The sequence below is a fragment of the Tetrahymena thermophila genome, assembly GCF_000189635.1.
Source record: "Tetrahymena thermophila SB210 genomic scaffold scf_8254542, whole genome shotgun sequence".
Lineage (NCBI taxonomy): Eukaryota > Ciliophora > Oligohymenophorea > Hymenostomatida > Tetrahymenidae > Tetrahymena > Tetrahymena thermophila.
In genome coordinates this window covers 1-17,819 of record NW_002476314.1, presented here as the reverse complement: position 1 = coordinate 17,819, position 17,819 = coordinate 1, and the positions used below count along the sequence as shown (strand labels likewise).

General features: G+C 22.1%; 4 protein-coding genes across 4 annotated transcripts; 3 read left to right on the top strand and 1 right to left on the bottom strand. All coding sequences in view use genetic code 6, as the record gives it.

Moving 5' to 3' along the window:
• Positions 1 to 1,832: 1,832 nt before the first annotated feature.
• TTHERM_01250050 (AMP-binding enzyme family protein) lies at positions 1,833 to 3,887 on the top strand (the record flags this gene model as incomplete). Its single annotated transcript, XM_001021810.1, has 1 exon — positions 1,833 to 3,887. One exon carries the CDS (start codon positions 1,833 to 1,835, stop codon positions 3,885 to 3,887), a length of 2,055 nt encoding a protein of 684 aa, XP_001021810.1.
• A 5,777-nt stretch (positions 3,888 to 9,664) lies between these two features.
• Positions 9,665 to 11,185, top strand: TTHERM_01250020 (cytochrome P450 family monooxygenase; the record flags this gene model as incomplete). Its single annotated transcript, XM_001021807.2, has 1 exon — positions 9,665 to 11,185. One exon carries the CDS (start codon positions 9,665 to 9,667, stop codon positions 11,183 to 11,185), a length of 1,521 nt encoding a protein of 506 aa, XP_001021807.2.
• Positions 11,186 to 11,612: 427 nt separating this feature from the next.
• TTHERM_01250010 (arrestin) lies at positions 11,613 to 13,011 on the bottom strand (the record flags this gene model as incomplete). The annotated part of the gene is made up of 2 exons (XM_001021806.2): positions 11,613 to 12,910; positions 13,008 to 13,011. The coding sequence occupies 2 exons, from the start codon at positions 13,009 to 13,011 to the stop codon at positions 11,613 to 11,615; spliced, it is 1,302 nt and encodes a 433-aa protein (XP_001021806.2).
• A 1,867-nt stretch (positions 13,012 to 14,878) lies between these two features.
• Positions 14,879 to 16,246, top strand: TTHERM_01250000 (50S ribosome-binding GTPase; the record flags this gene model as incomplete). Its single annotated transcript, XM_001021805.3, has 1 exon — positions 14,879 to 16,246. One exon carries the CDS (start codon positions 14,879 to 14,881, stop codon positions 16,244 to 16,246), a length of 1,368 nt encoding a protein of 455 aa, XP_001021805.1.
• Between the last annotated feature and the right edge of the window lie 1,573 nt (positions 16,247 to 17,819).

The window sequence follows — 17,819 nt, the reverse complement described above, 5'->3', positions numbered from 1 at the left end:
TGTACTTGTTTTGTCATTGCTTCCAAAAATATTTTATATGAAATTTCATATATTTTTTATAATTGTTTTCACCCTATTTTTAGTGATTTCAATTATTTTGAATCAGATTTAGCTATAAGTTATGATTTTAAATTGGATTCTTAAAATTATTCTTAACAGAGTACACAAATTTATCTGTAATTCTATCCATAATATACTAAGGCTTATACTGATGTGTTTTTTATTGCTATTTACTCATGAGTATTCATAAAAAGTATAATCTCCGCTAAATCGATTTGGTTATGAAAACTTAATTCTTTTAAAAGCTTTTTAAAGTATAATTAATTAAACAAAACAAACCCTAGTTGTAAAATATAAACAATTTTGCTGTACTAAGATAATTTTTATGATGCCTTTCTGTGTATTGCTTGGGAGAATTTATCTTAGTTAATTCTAAGTCATTTTTGTTTGGTTGTTTAGGCTATATTGCTTATAATTAAATTCAAAATTAGAAATAAATTATTTGTACTATAAATCAAAGTATTCTAAGTAGTGATTATTTAATTAATCAAAAATACTGATGATATTCCACTGAATGAGTTAATGATGTTCTGCTTTTAGTTCGATCAATTAATTCTGATAATTTTATGATTTCTTACTATTTTTATAACTACTAATACCTTTTTTAAACAAAAAAATTAAAAAATTTGTTTGCATTTTATTGAATTTTTATTCACTTCTATTTTTTTATCATTTCAAATAATTTGATTGAAAAAATATAATGTCCATTCATTTAAATTAGTAGTTTTTTTAATGATAAATAATTTGTTTGAAATCCTAATATTTAATTCAAAAATATTGTTGGCTTTAAATACTTCTAATTCTTTTATCTATTTTCAAAGGATTTAATTTTGGTTTCATTAGATTATTTTTTATGCATTGATTAAAAAATAGTAAAATAGAATTATCAGAGTAATCCACAACTTTACTTTAAAGTAAATTTAGAGCAGTCATTTTCTGGAACGTTAAACTAAGAGATTACTAGTTTCATTTATTTTTAATTAAAATTTATGTATTCATAGTCTCATGAATCTATAAATAAATTAATTTATTACTGTCCACAAATTCAAGTTATTTTTAATTAATAAATGTGACAATTTATTAAGAGAGATTTATCTAATGATTTACGCAAATTCGATGTAATATTAATGTTTATTGAAAATAACTATGTTAAATTTCTTAGTTTTTGTAAGACATTTATTTAGCTAATATTTAAAATACTTATTTTCTTATTTTTTTTTTTGCTTTCAAGGATCATTTTATCTCTATTTTGTCTATTTATTCTCATTATTTATAGCGTTTGTTTACTAATAATTATATTGAATTGTTTTGAATAACTTATTACAAAAATAGGATTATGTGGTACATTTTTAATACGCAATAGTGTTTTTTATTTGAATGAGCTTTGATGGTATAAGTATGATATAGATTTGCAAGAAAATCTTTAAATTAAATGAAGGTATCAAAAAAATACTAATTGAAATAAAAAATCCGTCACAAAAAATGCGCAGCAGGGGAGAAAGATGATGCAATCTAAATTAGTTCCTTTTTGTGAATAACATGAGATAAATAGGGATTTGAAATTTGGTGAAAGATTATTTTTCACTAGGTGCTGATAAGATATTGAGAGCTGCTTATTGCTTATTAAAAACTTTTAGGTAAATTCATAAAAAAATAAAACAAAATAGAATCTAAATCGAATTAATCTATTTAATAAAATAGGTATTTTAATTAGCAAATCCCTTACGCTTTTAAGAAAAATCGTCTATCAAAATTCTCTTTGTAAAGCCAAAATGACCACTAATTCCCAAAGGATTTATAACCTCCCTATTGGCGATAAGCTCCCCAATGCAACACATGCTTTGAGAAACCCTGAAGGAGTTTAGGAATTGCTTTATTAGCCTCTTCCTGGTATTAATAATATTTAAGATCTGATTAACCATGGATACAAAAATAACGCTAAAAAGAATTTTTTAGGTACAAGAAACCCTAAAACAGGTGTTTATGAATATGAAACTTATGAATAAGTTTACGAGAAAGCCGTAGCTATTGGTTCCTCATTATAAAACATGAATTTACTTAAAATTACAAACGAATATAAAAATTTTAAGTATTATGACAAAAGTGATAGACACTTTGATGGCACTTTAAAATTGGTTGGAATTTATGCCAAAAATAGGGCTGAATGGACTATTTGCGATATGGCTAATGGCTTGTATGGATACACCATGATTCCTCTCTATGATACCTTAGGACCTGAATCTGTTAGCTTCGTTTTGGGTCATTCAGGCATTACAACTTGCATTTGTTCTACTTAATCTATGCAAATATTATCATAAACAAAAGAATTGCACAGCCTTAAGAATATTATCGCTTTAGATTAGGACTACTCACCAGAACTTATTTAAGCCTTGGAGAAAAAAGGTTTAAGAGTGCTTAGCTATTAAGAGCTCATTCTTAAAGGAAAATCTAGCAAAATTCCTTTGCCTAAAAACATACCTGGAGCTTCTATTTTTACTTTCAGTTACACTTCAGGCACTACTGGAAATCCTAAAGGTGCTATGATAACTCATAAAAATGTTATTGCTTGCGTTAGAGGACATTAAAATTGTGATTTTAGATTTAACGATTCTGACACTCATATGAGTTATTTGCCTTTGCCTCACATTTTTGAGAGATTTGTCAACTGCACTTGCTGGCTCACAGGAGCTAAAATAGCCTTTTATGGTGGAGATACTCTTAAGCTAAGAGAAGACTTAGCTGCAGCATAACCCACAGTACTTATTAGTGTCCCTAGAGTTTTGAATAAATTCTATGATGAAATTAATTATTTCATTGCTAATTAGCCTTCACCACAAAGAGAAACCATATAAAAAGCACTAAATGAGAAGTTGTAAAATCTTAGAAAAGATGGAAAATTCAATGTTCATCACCCTGTTTATGATGAAAAGATATTCAGCAATTTCAAGAAGATGTTTGGAGGAAAATTAAGAGCTGTAGTAAGCGGTTCTGCTCCAATCTCTTAGAGAGTACTTGATTTTTTGAGTGTCATTTTTAGCTGCTACGTTAAGCAAGGCTATGGTCAAACTGAAGGAACCGGATTAGAAACAGTTGAATTGTTCTTAGACACAACATAGAATCACGTAGGAGGAATTGTTGCAAGTGCTGAATTAAAGCTTTAAGATGTTCCTGAAATGGGTTACTTCTCAACTGATAAAGATGAAAATGGAAACCCTATGCCAAGAGGTGAAATCTGTATTAGAGGATATACTGTATTTGCTGGATACTATAAAGACGATGAAAAAACTGCAGAAGCTTTTGATGAAGAAGGTTGGCTCCATTCAGGAGATATTGGTCTTATCTTGCCAAACGGTACTTTGAGAGTTTTCGATAGAAAGAAAAACATCTTCAAGTTGCAATAAGGTGAATACGTTTCTCCAGAAAAGATTGAGAATATCTATGTTAGAGCTAGAGGTGTGCAAGAAGTTTTCGTTCATGGAGACTCCCTCTAAAGATACTGTGTAGCAATATTAGTTCCTAAGCCAGAAGAAATTCTAAAGATTGCTAAAGAGTTGAATATCAGTGAAACTAAATTAGAAGTCCTTTGTAAAAATTAGCAAATCACTTAGTTCTACTTAAAAAGCGTCACAGATCTAGGCAAAAAGGAAGGATTGCACACATTTGAGTAAGCTCATAAAGTATATTTAGAACCTGTCTCTTTAGTAATCCACGGTTGTTTAACATCAAGCTTTAAGCTATAGCGTCATATTGCAAGATAAGTTTTCAAGAAAGCTATTGAAGAGCTTTATAGTACCCCATTAAATATTGAGCAAAAGCCTCGTTTGTGATTAATATTTTTGAAATGAGCTAACAAATATTCTAATTTTATATTGTATTTTTTGTTAATTTTAAAATACTTCTACAAAATAATAATTTATAATTCACCTGCATTTATCATTTTCTATTTTTTTGACTGATTCGATCTTTCCTTTATTTAGTTTTTTTATTTTAATATATTCTTTTAATGCAAATTCTTAATAAAATAAAAATAAATAAATAATCTAGTAAGATTTTAAATAAAAAGAATTAAATAAATTAGATGATATGTTAGATATTTTAGTTATGAATAAATTATTTAATATAGATAATATGAGTTTACTGATATTAAAAAGATTAGATAAAAAGAGATATATAAATATATTATGTTATAATTTATATTAAGCTGCTATTTATTATATAGCACTTCCATGAATTAAATTCTTACAAACGATTAGATAATAGAATTTAATTCTTGAATAAGCTATAAATTTTAGACATTTGAGCCTTTTTTTATTATTTTAAAATAAAATTTTTTATTTTAAATTAAATTATTCATTTTTTATAATAGTTTTATTAATTAGAATATTTGTTATATTTTTAATTTATTTTTATTGAAATTATAATAAAATAAAAATATATAAAAAAATTTATTTTTTATTCAAAAAAACAAACTCAAAAATTCTTTATGAATTTACTGTTATATGCTTGATTGATAATAAAATTATAATAAAGAGTATGGTTTGGTGTGAATTATAATTTTAGATTTTGAAATTATTTGATTCGTTTTTATTTAAATTTTATCTATTTATTCTTTATTTTATTTATAAAAGGAATTTCTTTTAATTAAAATAAGTAAGTAAGTAAGTAACACTAGTTTAATATAGATCAAAAAAATTATTTTTAAGAAATTTGAAATAAGACTATTCGTCTTGCTTGCTAATTTAATTAAGTAGAAAATTAATTTTACTTTCTAATATTTAAAAAAAAAAATGAACTAAATTTATTTTAAATTTTATTTTTATTTATCAAAAAAATATGTGATTTATTTTGTATCATTAATTTATAAATCAAGAATTTCTCACCTTATTTAATTTAAAAGAATCATAAAATAGAACATGAGATTTCTATAATTGTTATATGCGCTGAAAAAAGTACATTGAATAAGTAAATTATATTACTTACTATTGTCTTTTAAATTACATAAAACGTGAAATTAATTGTAAAAATTATCTAATTACTCAATTCAAATAATTACAATGCATTTTATTTAGATGTAAGAATTTAGTGAATATGATTCTTATTTGATTAATTCTTTTATCTAATTATCATATTATTTTTGTTAAAAAGGGAAGATCTCGTTACTAAAAAAAGTAACTTTACATTAAGATAATATGTAAATAAAAAAATAAAATACCAAATTACAAATCTGAAATGTGTTAAATATTCTAAAATGTTTTTTTGTATTTGCATTTTTTGATAAATTTAATTTATTCTTATTTTAATTTTAAGTCATAAAAGACTATCTTAATTTTTTCTAACTTATAAATTCATCTATCTCCTCTCTATTTCTTCCATATTTTGTAATCATAGAATTGAAATTAAAGAAGTTATTATATTTTTATTTTTATTTATCAAAAAAATATGTGATTTATATTGTATCATTAATTTATAAATCAAGAATTTCTCACCTTATTTAATTTAAAAGAATCATAAAATAGAACATGAGATTTCTATAATTGTTATATGCTCTAAAAAAAGTACATTGAATAAGTAAATTATATTACTTACTATTGTCTTTTAAATTACATAAAACGTGAAATTAATTGTAAAAATTATCTAATTACTCAATTCAAATAATTACAATGCATTTTATTTAGATGTAAGAATTTAGTGAATATGATTCTTATTTGATTAATTCTTTTATCTAATTATCATGTTATTTTTGTTAAAAAGGGAAGATCTCGTTACTAAAAAAAGTAACTTTACATTAAGATAATATGTAAATAAAAAAATAAAAAAATAAAATTTATTAATTGCATTCATGCAGAGAGGACTGAAAATTGCTTAAAAGAAACTAATGACTGCCAATTTAATGTACGCATAAGGTATTTAGATAAGAAAAATCCTTCATAAGGTTATTTCTACTCTAAATGTATGAAACTATTCTTGTGACCTGTAGAGAATATGACTACACTGAATTATACGAAAATTGTTGAAAATTAAATAAAAAGTTAACAATATATTTACATTTATAAGTATTTTTTATATATTATAAGATTTAAAAATTAATGAACCTATCTTTTATTTATTTATACATATTCTTAAATTTTATTAGATTTAGTTCTAAATCTTATTTAAATCATCGCTAATAAAAAGAAAGAGATAATTATTTTTTTTAAATTCAAAAGTGATAATTATTTATCAAATTATTAAAGTTTAATGCATTTTGATAAGTTATTTACCTCCAGGACTTAATTTTTCTAATTTGCTTTTAATATTTTATAAACTGCAAGATCGATCTGGTCATGAATTATCTAAAAATTATTTATTTTAAGTATTTTAGTATTTTTAAAATTTTATAATAGACAAGATTATTTTAATGTATTGTTTTAACTTCTTATCCTTTTTAGTTTTAAGACATTTATTCAATTTCCTACGGGTAAGAATCTGATTTTATTTAGTGTTTATTTTCAACAAACTTAATAATGAAACAATAAATATACTGTAAAACCTTGTTAACTCGTAACCCACAAATTCAAAAAACTTTCGAGTTATCGATGTCTTGAAAATTTTAAGACTCTAACCTCTTACCTTGCAACCCGTTCGTTTCTTAAAGAAATTTTACGATAATTTATATTATATTCAAAAACACTTAATTTTAACTAAATAATTAATTAAGAAATAGATTCATTTTAATTAAGTATCTAACATTTTTTAAATATCTGTTTCAATGCTTTAAAAATAAACTCAAAATTCAAAAGTAATTTATTTACTTACTCTAACTTACCTTATATAATACATATGAAGGTTAGAGATTACTAATTTTTGATCATATAATAGTTTGATTAATTTTATTTTAGTTAGTTTTCATTTTTATCTAAGCTTTATTTAATTTATAAAAACAATATCTGCTTATTAAAATAAGTAAGTAAGTAAGTAAAATTAGTTTAAAAATAAATCAAAATGACAATTTTTTTAAAATTTGAAATAAGATTTTTCAACCTGAATGTTAATTTAAGTTATTTAAAAGAAATATTTTAAAATTTATATTTAGCTAAATTCATTTTAAACTTTAAAATTTTAATTTTTAATAATTATTCTAAAAGTAAAAAATCATTTAATGAAAACTTTGCATAATATTCCTTCATTTTTATTTTTGCTGAAAAAAAATACCTGATCATCTAAATAGATAGCTATTATTATTAAACAAAATAAAACCTGAAATTAATCTTTTAAATATCCTAATTACTAAATTCATAGATAGAGTTTTAATTTTCAAATCAAATAACTTTCAAAATTAATTAAGCATCTATCTGATCATCCAAATAGATGACTATTGTTGCTGTGCAATATAAAACCTGAAATTAGTAGTTTAAATGCATAGGTTACTAAATTCATAAATAGAGTTTAAATCTTCAAAAATCTAAGGACATACAAACAATAATTAATAAATAATAAAAATAATCTTCAAAAAAAAAATGAAAATTTAAAACTTAATATTCACATTTTTATTTGTGGCTACTTTAGCTACTGCCATTTTTTATGTCATAAATAAAAATTAAGAAAATTTATCTAGCTTACCAGATGACTATGAGTGTATTGCTGATTCAGTGGTGGATGAATGCTAAATATATACTAATAAGTGTTCTTTTAATGCTATTATCTATTATGAAAATTAAAGCTTTCCTGGTTCTGGTTTATAGAAAACAAAATGTTTGACTAATGGAGAAAGTGCTGTTTTAGCATGCGGTGTGTGGGCTTTAGCTATTATGTTTGATAAGTGCTGATAAAAGAATAACTTATATAATATTAAAAATGTATTTTTATAAATATTCATATTAATTAGTAATTATACTTAGAGCATACAAAAAGTTTTAATATATATATATATATATAATAACATAAATAGGAGGATTCTTTAATATATAAAAATATCATTAATATTTAATGATCCAAAATTCAGAAATTAATTGATGAATCAAGTATTAATTAGTAATACATTTAACAGTATATGAAATAGCTTATCTTCGTTAGGCCATTTTCATTCATTTGATAAAAATACTAAGTAATTGATATTAACCTAAATGGTTTACAAATATATTAATGAAAACATATGTTTTTAAACACCTTATTAAAACATAATAAAATCTATAAAAATATATATGTAATGAATGATTTTAATTAATTTTAAGTTGTATTCTGAGTGCATTTTTATGTGCGAGTATTTCTATTCTATTCTATTCATCACTAATTTAATTGGAACTTTTTAAATATTGATTAAAAAATATATAATTAAACAGTTAATTAGAAGGAAAAAATGAAGAAAAAATATGGAATAAAAAGATTAATTAATAATTAGTTAAATTAACAAAGGATGAAAAAAAAATCAAACACAATAAAAAGAAAAAGGAAAATAAATGAAATAAATTAAAACAGCTTTATTGTTTTAAATTAACTTTTATAATTAAAAAGATTACAATCCAAAACAAATAAACTGTTTTTATTAAGTGTAAGTTTTAATAGCAAAAAATGAAGAAAAAATATCAAAAAATTAATAATAAATATTTAAAAATTAAAATTAAGTTAAAATAGCTAAAAAATTTTGTTTTAATAAAATCAAATAATAATAATGATAATTTCTGTAAGAAAAATTATTAATTTAAATAAATTGAAAGTTAAATATGTAAAAAATATTAATAATAATAAAAATAATATTTATTAATAAAATATACTTCAGATCAATATGGAGAATCTAATCAGATAAAAGTGAAGAGTATAAAAGCTTTTTTTATTAATTTATATAAATTTAAAGAAAAAAATTAAAATTTACTTCTTCTAATTTTTTGTAATATTTTATCTATTAAATCATTTATTTTTTTAAAAAATATTGAATAGCAATTTATTGAATTTAATTAATTATAAATGGATAAAAAGAACAAGTAAAATATAATAATTAATTATCAAATGTTAATTTATAAATTTGGTTTTATGAAGTTATATCACAGAAAAATTAATTTAACATTCATTATTTAATCTTTATATTTGTATTTAAAACATATACTTAAAAATATAGTAGAAATTAGAGATGCACAGTTAGGTATATTTGAAAAAATTTTAATAGTTAATGTTCTTAATTAATTAAAAAAATACAAGCATTTTTTAATTTTGCAAATGATAGTATATATATACATAACACTTTTAATTAAATTAATTCTTTTTACATTTTTAATGCTTTAATTTTTAATTGTTGGAATGTAAAAAAGGCACAATGAATTGCATATATTTTTTATAGAACAGAAAAGAATATTCTTCTAAATTTTTTTTAAGATCAAACTCTATCAGAAAAAGTTTAGATTAAATTTTTAATTACTTTAGGATATTTTATTGTTGCCTCAATCAGTTTATTAAAGTTTAGAATTTATAAGCTCTATTTTTAATTACAATTTTAATTACAAATATAATTACCACAAAATAAAATTTGAGTATAATTAAATAGTACAAATTAAGTAAAGATTTACTAAGTTGATAATTAATTAAATAATTAATTAGATTATCTAAACAGATTTTAAACAACTAAAAAATAAATATGACGATATTAGATTTCTTTGGAATTTCACTTCTCACATTTGTAATATTTTTAGTATTAAAATATTTTGTTTTTACCAAAATGGCTATGCGTTTCTATGCTAATTAAGGAATCAATGAGTATAAATACTATCCTATTAGTGGTATGGCTAGAGAATGGATGGATAAATCATCAAATGATAATCTAAAGACTGTAAAATATATTAAATTTGATGACAAATATAAGGGAGAGGATGCTATTTTATCTAATTTGCTTGATAGAGCTCTTTTGATTTTTATAGAGCCAAATCTGATCAATGAGTTTTTACAAAATTAGTAGAACTATGTCAAATTTGAGGCTCCTTTAATAGGATTTAAACAATTTCTTGGAAATGGAATAGCTCTAGAAGAAGGAGAAAAATGGAAAATTTAGAGAAAATTTATTTCTAAGTTGTTCAAGTTTGATGTTGTTGTAAATTATCTTAGCAGTATTCGCAGAGTTTCAAAAACTATGTTAGATAGAATAGAAGATTCTAATTTTTAGGTATTAAAGCAATTTGAAGCAATTAATAGTGCTATTTCTGTTTAGATTTTTATGGGCGCTAACATAGATGACTATAAAATTGATGGTAAAAATCCTTATAACGCTATTGACACTATGTGTGCTGAAATTTTTCATCATTATATGAGCATTATTCCTATTATCTTTGGAGAAAAATTTGTTAAGTTAAAACTAAGAAAATCTGATAGGATAATATGTGAAAAAGTTTAATATGTGCGCTAATAGATGAAAAATATTATTTTAGATACAATCAAGAGAGAGAAATTTCATATTGAATAGAACAAAGAATAAGAAAATATTAACATTATTGCTCTTTTGATCAAAGAAGGACATAAAATGGAAGATGAACAAGAAATAACTGATATATTAAACCTTACTTTCAGTCTTTACTTTGCTTCAAGAGACACTTTAGCTAGTGTTTTGACTATGATGTTATACTATTTAATCAAAAATCCTGATTACTTCAAATAAGTAGAAAAAGAAATATTAAATTTACCTCCTAATTACACATTTTCTGACATTTAAAAGCTAGATTTTCTTTAAGCTTGTTTAAAAGAGACAATCAGGATAAATACAAGCGCCCCAATTTTATTTACTCGCGAAGCTAAGGTAGACCATAAAATTGGAAATTATAATATTTAAAAAGGCACTTATGTAAACGTGGGTTTAATAAGTAATTAGTTAGATGAAAAATATTTCAAAGATCCTCTTAATTTTAATCCAAATAGATGGTTAGATCATTCTACTGAAAACATGATCAAAGAAAACCCTTTTGTATATTTACCTTTCTCTGGTGGAATGAGAAACTGCATAGGCCAACATCTCGCAAATTTATAAGCCAAGATTGTTTTTGCAGAATTCATAAAAAAATATTAATTACCAGAATTACCTAATGACTTTGTATTGGAGTTTACACTTAAATAAAATTATCAAATAAAAAATCCTCTCATCCTAAATCTAAAAAAGAGGTAAAGCAATTGACTATTTTTAATATCATTTGTAATTTATTTAAATGTAAAAAGCTTATCCTTGTTTTTTAAATTCAAAAAGTACTCTTTTTTATTAAAAAATAATTCTTTTTTTATATGTTTTTATTATATTTTTTTACATATAAAATCCAAATAAAAGAAAAATCAACAATTAATTTGTTCTAAAATAAAAAATCTTCCATTTAATTTTATCTTAATAGCTTAATAAAGAGTTTTAAAAGAGAAAAGAAAAATTTTTAATTTCAGTGCAATTAATGATACATATAAAAATGATATCTAAAAAAGGTTAATTTTTATTAACTTTTGTAAATAAATTTAATTTTTGTAATTTGTTTGTTTGATTTAATGAAGATAAAAATATATTAAAATTGATTGTAATTTATTTTTACTATCATATTTTTAATGATTTTGAATTTATTTCATTTGTTTTAATCAGTCATTAGTGGCTAATTGATTGGATCTATTTGAGAAGTAACTATATTAGGCATTTTATTTATTTTTTTAGTTTGTTTACTCTCATTTGTATAATATCCTTCCTTAATTTCAGAATAATTTACTTTTTTTGACTCTTTCTGAAAGTATGAATTTTATTACTCTTTAATTTATGATATTTATTTTTCATTGAACTCAGAAGGTTGCAATTAAGTAGGATTCCAATTTTAAGGTATTTTTATTAGGAGTAATTGAGGAGCACCACTCTAATTACCATCTTAACTTGGATTCATGAATATTTCTATTTTATGAGGACATGTGTAAGAAACTACGCAAGATGTATCTATTTCAGGATAAATTAATAAATTGTAGTCAACTTTTATAAGCGAACTCTGAGAAGATAGAGTGATATTATGAGGTATTGATAGTTAGACTTCTTTGAGTAGTCGAGATTATTCGTTCACATCAACTCTAATGGTTTATTCATAAATTTATGCTTATTTTGAATAATCAGTATCATTTACTTTGACTGTTAGTAAACCCGCTAATTTGACATTTAGATATTTTACTTTTTTTCTGTATTGATTAAAGTCAACATCTAATTTGACTATAATTTGTTCATTAGGAGAGAAAGAATTGCTGTTTGTTGTGACATTGTAAATAATCCTTCCTGATTTGTAGCAACCACATAAAATAGGTTATTAAGTAGAAGTAAAATTGTCATGCAAATAGTAAGAAGGGAATTACTATCCTATAAATATCTCCTAAACTCCTTCAATAGGTTTCAAATTATCTTCCGTTGGGATTATCTATGCTACTAATGTATATTTTATAGAGCATTCTACTTCTTCTGGCTTATTTGAATACTACATCGAAGAAGGAAGTTTATCTCCAATCACTAATTCAAAAGGGATTACTACTTAGCAAGGCTGAATTATAAATTTATGGTCCATAGACCCTTAAGAAAAGTCATAAATAGGAATAGTAAAGTTTAGAAAATTATTAAAACCCTTAACCTAACAAGCCATTATTTAATGTTAGTTTCCTGCTTTTCTTTACCTGGGAATAGTGAATTATGTTTCTTCTTTTCCATTCAAAGTAATTGATAAAACATGACCTTAAAATGGTTCTTCTAAATTAATATTAATTAGACCACGGATAATTTAATTACTCATAAACACTGTCTGCTCAAGCTAAATATATATACCACCTCTGACTTACTTTCTCTATTCTTTTGGATTGAATACACCCATTTATTTAGATTATTAATAAAAATGTTTTTCTACTTAATTTTAAAAAGATTTGAGATAATTAATTTATTAATTAATTATAATATATATTTCGATCTTCTTAGATAATATTAACATAATATTTTATTTTACTCATGTATATTTCTATGAAATATATTATTCAACTCTTCATTTATTTTTTTAGATTTAATCTAAATATACTTTTCTGATCAGAGCAAACTTATTTTTGATATAAAAGATTACATTTAATTAATTTACACAATTTCTTCTTAAATTATTTAGTTATTTGTATTTATTATTCAAAACAAATACTTATTATTTTTGCTGTCAAAAGCTAATTAAATTTTCTCTTTAATGTATTTTTTGAGATTTGTTATTAATATTTTCTTAAGTAAGTAAGCACGCAGTTTTAAAGACTAATCTAATTTATAGGAGAAATTTAAAAATAGAAACAAATTTACAACAATAAAATAAATTTATATTATATAAATAAAGATATTGGTGTTCCTGCATTTGAATAAAAATCACCAACCAGAAATGATATAATGATTTGTGATATTTCAAATGATTATAAAATAATTCATTTATTATTTTTATTCTACCGCTTAATTATTTTCTTTTTACTTGTTTTTAAAAGGTTTGTAAAAACAGAAAGTTTTTTTCTAATTTTGAGAGAAAAAAATATTTTTAAATAAATAAATAAATTTGTTTTGAACTTTTTAAAACTAAAAAGAAGGGTTTGATGTTCATGCAAATTTGAATAAAATATTAACTTATAATTAAACTTTATTTAAAAAAATATGCTTTTTTATGCTTAGTATATTTTTTAGGCCCCAGCATATTATCCGTATACTTATTTTATTAAATATGCATTTAAAACTCAAATTTAAACTAAATTAATTTTAAAATATATAAAAGAGTTGAGTGATTGATTTAAGCAAGCATAGTTAGTTAGGTATTAAAATTTAGAAAAGAGTTTTAATTAGTTTTAAAAGTCAATGATGGAAAAACTAATATTAATAATTCATTAAAATTAAAATAAGATAATAATACGCCTTTGGAATCTTTTAATTGGAAAATCTAAAATTTCACATAATTTTAAAAACTAAAAACAAATAAATTCAATATCATTACAAATTTATCTGTTTGAAAATCATTTTCACATTCAATTCTTAAATATTTATTTAACTAATTTATTTTTTATATGTTAAATTTATTATATATTCTAAAACCTTTTTTAAGCAAGAATGAAGGCAAATAATTATTAGAATTTAAAAATAGGAATTTATATTTTCAATATTCTAAAATATTGAATACTCTAAAATATTCAATTAATATATTTTTATATATTAGATTGCTTATTTATTCTAAATCCTTTTGATTATTAATTTCTATTTTAATTAAACATTAATTCAAACAGTTATTTGGAATTTGTTAGACATCTATTATCCAAACATTCATCTGGAACCTTTTTTAAGCATGAATGAATTGAAATAATTATTTAGTATTTTGAAACGCTTTCTAAATATTCATGTTTAAATAAGGATTAACTAACTAAAACTAGTTTTTTTGATACAGAAAAATAAATTAGTTAAATTGTTTATTTACAAAGTTAATATACATCAAGAATTTAGAAATAGACATCTATTATTAATATATTCTTTTTAGAATATTAATTTTTATTATAAATAATAAACTCTTTTATTTTTTAAATGAAAGAAACCAAAGAATTTATTAATTACCATTAAAATCTGACAATGATTTTTAAATATTCTAAATTAAATTATAAATGCAACTTTGTAAATAAATGATCAAACTGATTTATTTTTGTAATAGACATGAAGAATTTATAAATAGACATCGATTATCTAGATATATTAGAATATTATCTTTTTATTAAATAATCTGTTTAAAGAGTGAGTAGATCGATCGATCATCTCAATTTTTTGATAATTAATTAAATTGAAAAGAAAACAAACAAGTATAATCTAAATAGAATTAGAATGGCTGTAAGTGTTCATAAAAAACACTTGTTTTTTACTTATAATTAAACTTAAATATAGCAGGATTCTATTCCTTCAGGAGTATTTATTGGTGATGTTGGTTCTGGAAAAACAACTAATTTTAACAAAATAACAAATAAAAATCAGAAGACTTCTAATCATGGAACTTCAACTACTAGAAACTCTTTTAGAAGTAGCTCTGCCTATGGAGAATCTTTTTACATTCTTGACACTCCTGGTACTAGCGCTGACGATGATAAGATTGGACATGCTTTATGCTTACGCTCTGCTCTAATTGAGGGACCTATAAATAGAATTTTTATATTAATAGAATACCATCATAAGTTTGGGATTTTATAAAAAAATATATCTGAAAAATTGAAACTTTTATATAAATGGAAACATCTTATAACTGTTATAATTACTCACTGGGATAGAGATGACACTCCAGAAAATAGAAGCCTTTATGAAGAAACTAAAGAAAAACTGATGAAAAAAGATCCAAGCTTATAAAATTCTTTTATTTTTGTAGGTAAAGATTCTGATCCTGAAGAATTATGCAATGCTATTTACAAAAGCCTTTGCTAGAATAAAGCAGTTTAGCTCGACATTAATTTATAAGAGTTTAGATACACATTTGATTTATTCGAGAATTTTGATTAATATATTATTGAATATAAGAACTATTTCGATAAAGTATCAAAATATATGTTAAAGGAAATGTTGATATATAGTGATAGTGATAAGGATGAATTTTTACATGCTTGTAATGTACTCATTGCGAAAATTGCTGAGGAAATACTCGAAGACTTTGAAAATAAATATGGTAAAGATATGATTGAAGTTGATAGTTTCATGCATTATTTGGAGTTAAAATCTTATTTTATCCCTATTGTTGAGTAAGTACGTAAAGCAGCCTCTTAAAATATGTCTTATAGCTTATTGAATCCTTAAGCACCATAAAATCTACTAAAGCAATGTCCTAATTGTGGATAAATTTGGCTTAAAGTAGCTGGCTGTGATAATACTACATGTGGTAATCGCCAGCTTGAAAAAGATTATTACTCTGGTGGAAAATCATTTATGAAATTTACTTTTGACTGGAGAAATTTATTATGGAAAAAGTAGTAACAAAAAGAAGTTGAGAATAAAGGTACTTATAATAGTAACGTCAAAGGATTAGGTTGTGGTAAACCATTAAACTGGTTAACTGCCCCACCAATTGGTATAGAAACTCTTAAAATGCTTAATGAAACTGGAATCAGTGATATTTTAGCCGATTAATCAAAAGAATTCTAAAAAAAATCAGAATCTTTTAATTAAAACCTTATTAAAAAAGGTAATGAATCTTAGGTTAAACATATCTGATGATCATCTAAATAAAACTTTCATTTAATTAATTAATTAATTAATTAAAAAAATAAATCTATGTTTTTTAAGATTTTTTTATCCTTGTTAGTAATTTTTTTAATTTTTATCAACAAATTCTAAATTTCATTAATAATTTAATATATATTCTAATTAATAATTAGAATTACAAATTCTATCAATTAGATTTATTGAATTAAGTATATTTTTAAATATTGAAATCCTTTATTTTTATTTGAAAAAAATTTTTTTTTTAATGAACTCTAATAAAAAAAATTAATTAAAAATATTTTTTTAAAAAATAATTTTCTGAAAATAGCTATATATAGCTTGATAAGTTGATTGCAAGCATTATGAAATTATCTGTCTATATAATTTTAAGTATTTTATTAACAAAAATTAAAAAATTTTTTGTTAATTTAATTTCTTATTAAGTTTTAATCTGATTTTTATCAGTAAAAAACAAATTTATACATTCAAAAATTTCATAAATTTGAATAAAACATTTTTTACATATTATATTATTCAAATATTATTACATCTATTCATCCTTTTTCATCACTTATTTATCATAATAAGAAATAATTTTTAAAGATAACCAATCTTTTTGATTTACGACACTTGGTTTCTACTTTTAATTATTATGATTCATTCATTTCGTTTATACTTTTATTTTAAATTATTGAAAGTAGCTTAAAAAGATTTAAAACAATACAATTTTTAAATAAAATATATAATTTTAAATCAATAAAAATCTTAAGTAAAATAAAGTATAACAAGAAAAATAATCAAATAAAAAGCTAATAAATAAATTAAAAGAATTTATTATAAAAAATTCATTTTGATATTAAAAAATATCATAATCCAAAAAAAAAAATTTTATACCTAAGAGCAAGTACTAATTTTTAGAGATTATTGCACTTTCCTAAACCTGAACCTAAACCTTATGCACCATCATCGCCAATTTAATTTTAGCTTTTTAAATATTAAAAATAAATATAAAATTAATTAGTTAATATGAAGGGATAAATGAAAAAATAATATGAAATAATAAAAAATTAATTAATTATCAATAAGAGTAAAAGTTGAAAATTAAAAAACAAAAAAAACACAATCAGAATAAGAATAAAAGAAAATCAAGTTAAATAAATTAGAAGAGCTAGTTATGTTAATTTATATTCATTTTTATATTAGAAAATATATCAATCCAAAACAAATAAACTGTTTTTACTCAAGGCTAAGTTCCAAATTTGAGAGATTAGTGAACTTACTTAATGCAAAACCTAAGCTTGATGCACCTTCATTGCCAATTTAATTAAATCTTTTAATTATTTAAGAAAACAGATAAAGTTCATTAGTTTATTAGAAGGAAGAAATTAATTAATAATAAAGGCAAAAGTTGAAAATTAAAAAATAAATTAAATTAACAAATAATGATAAACAAATAAACTGTTTTTACCCAAGATCAAGTGCTAAATTTGAGAGATTAGCACACTTTGTTAAAGCAGAACCTAACCCTAATACACTTTCATCACCAATTTAATTAAACCTTTTTAAATATTGAAGAAAAATA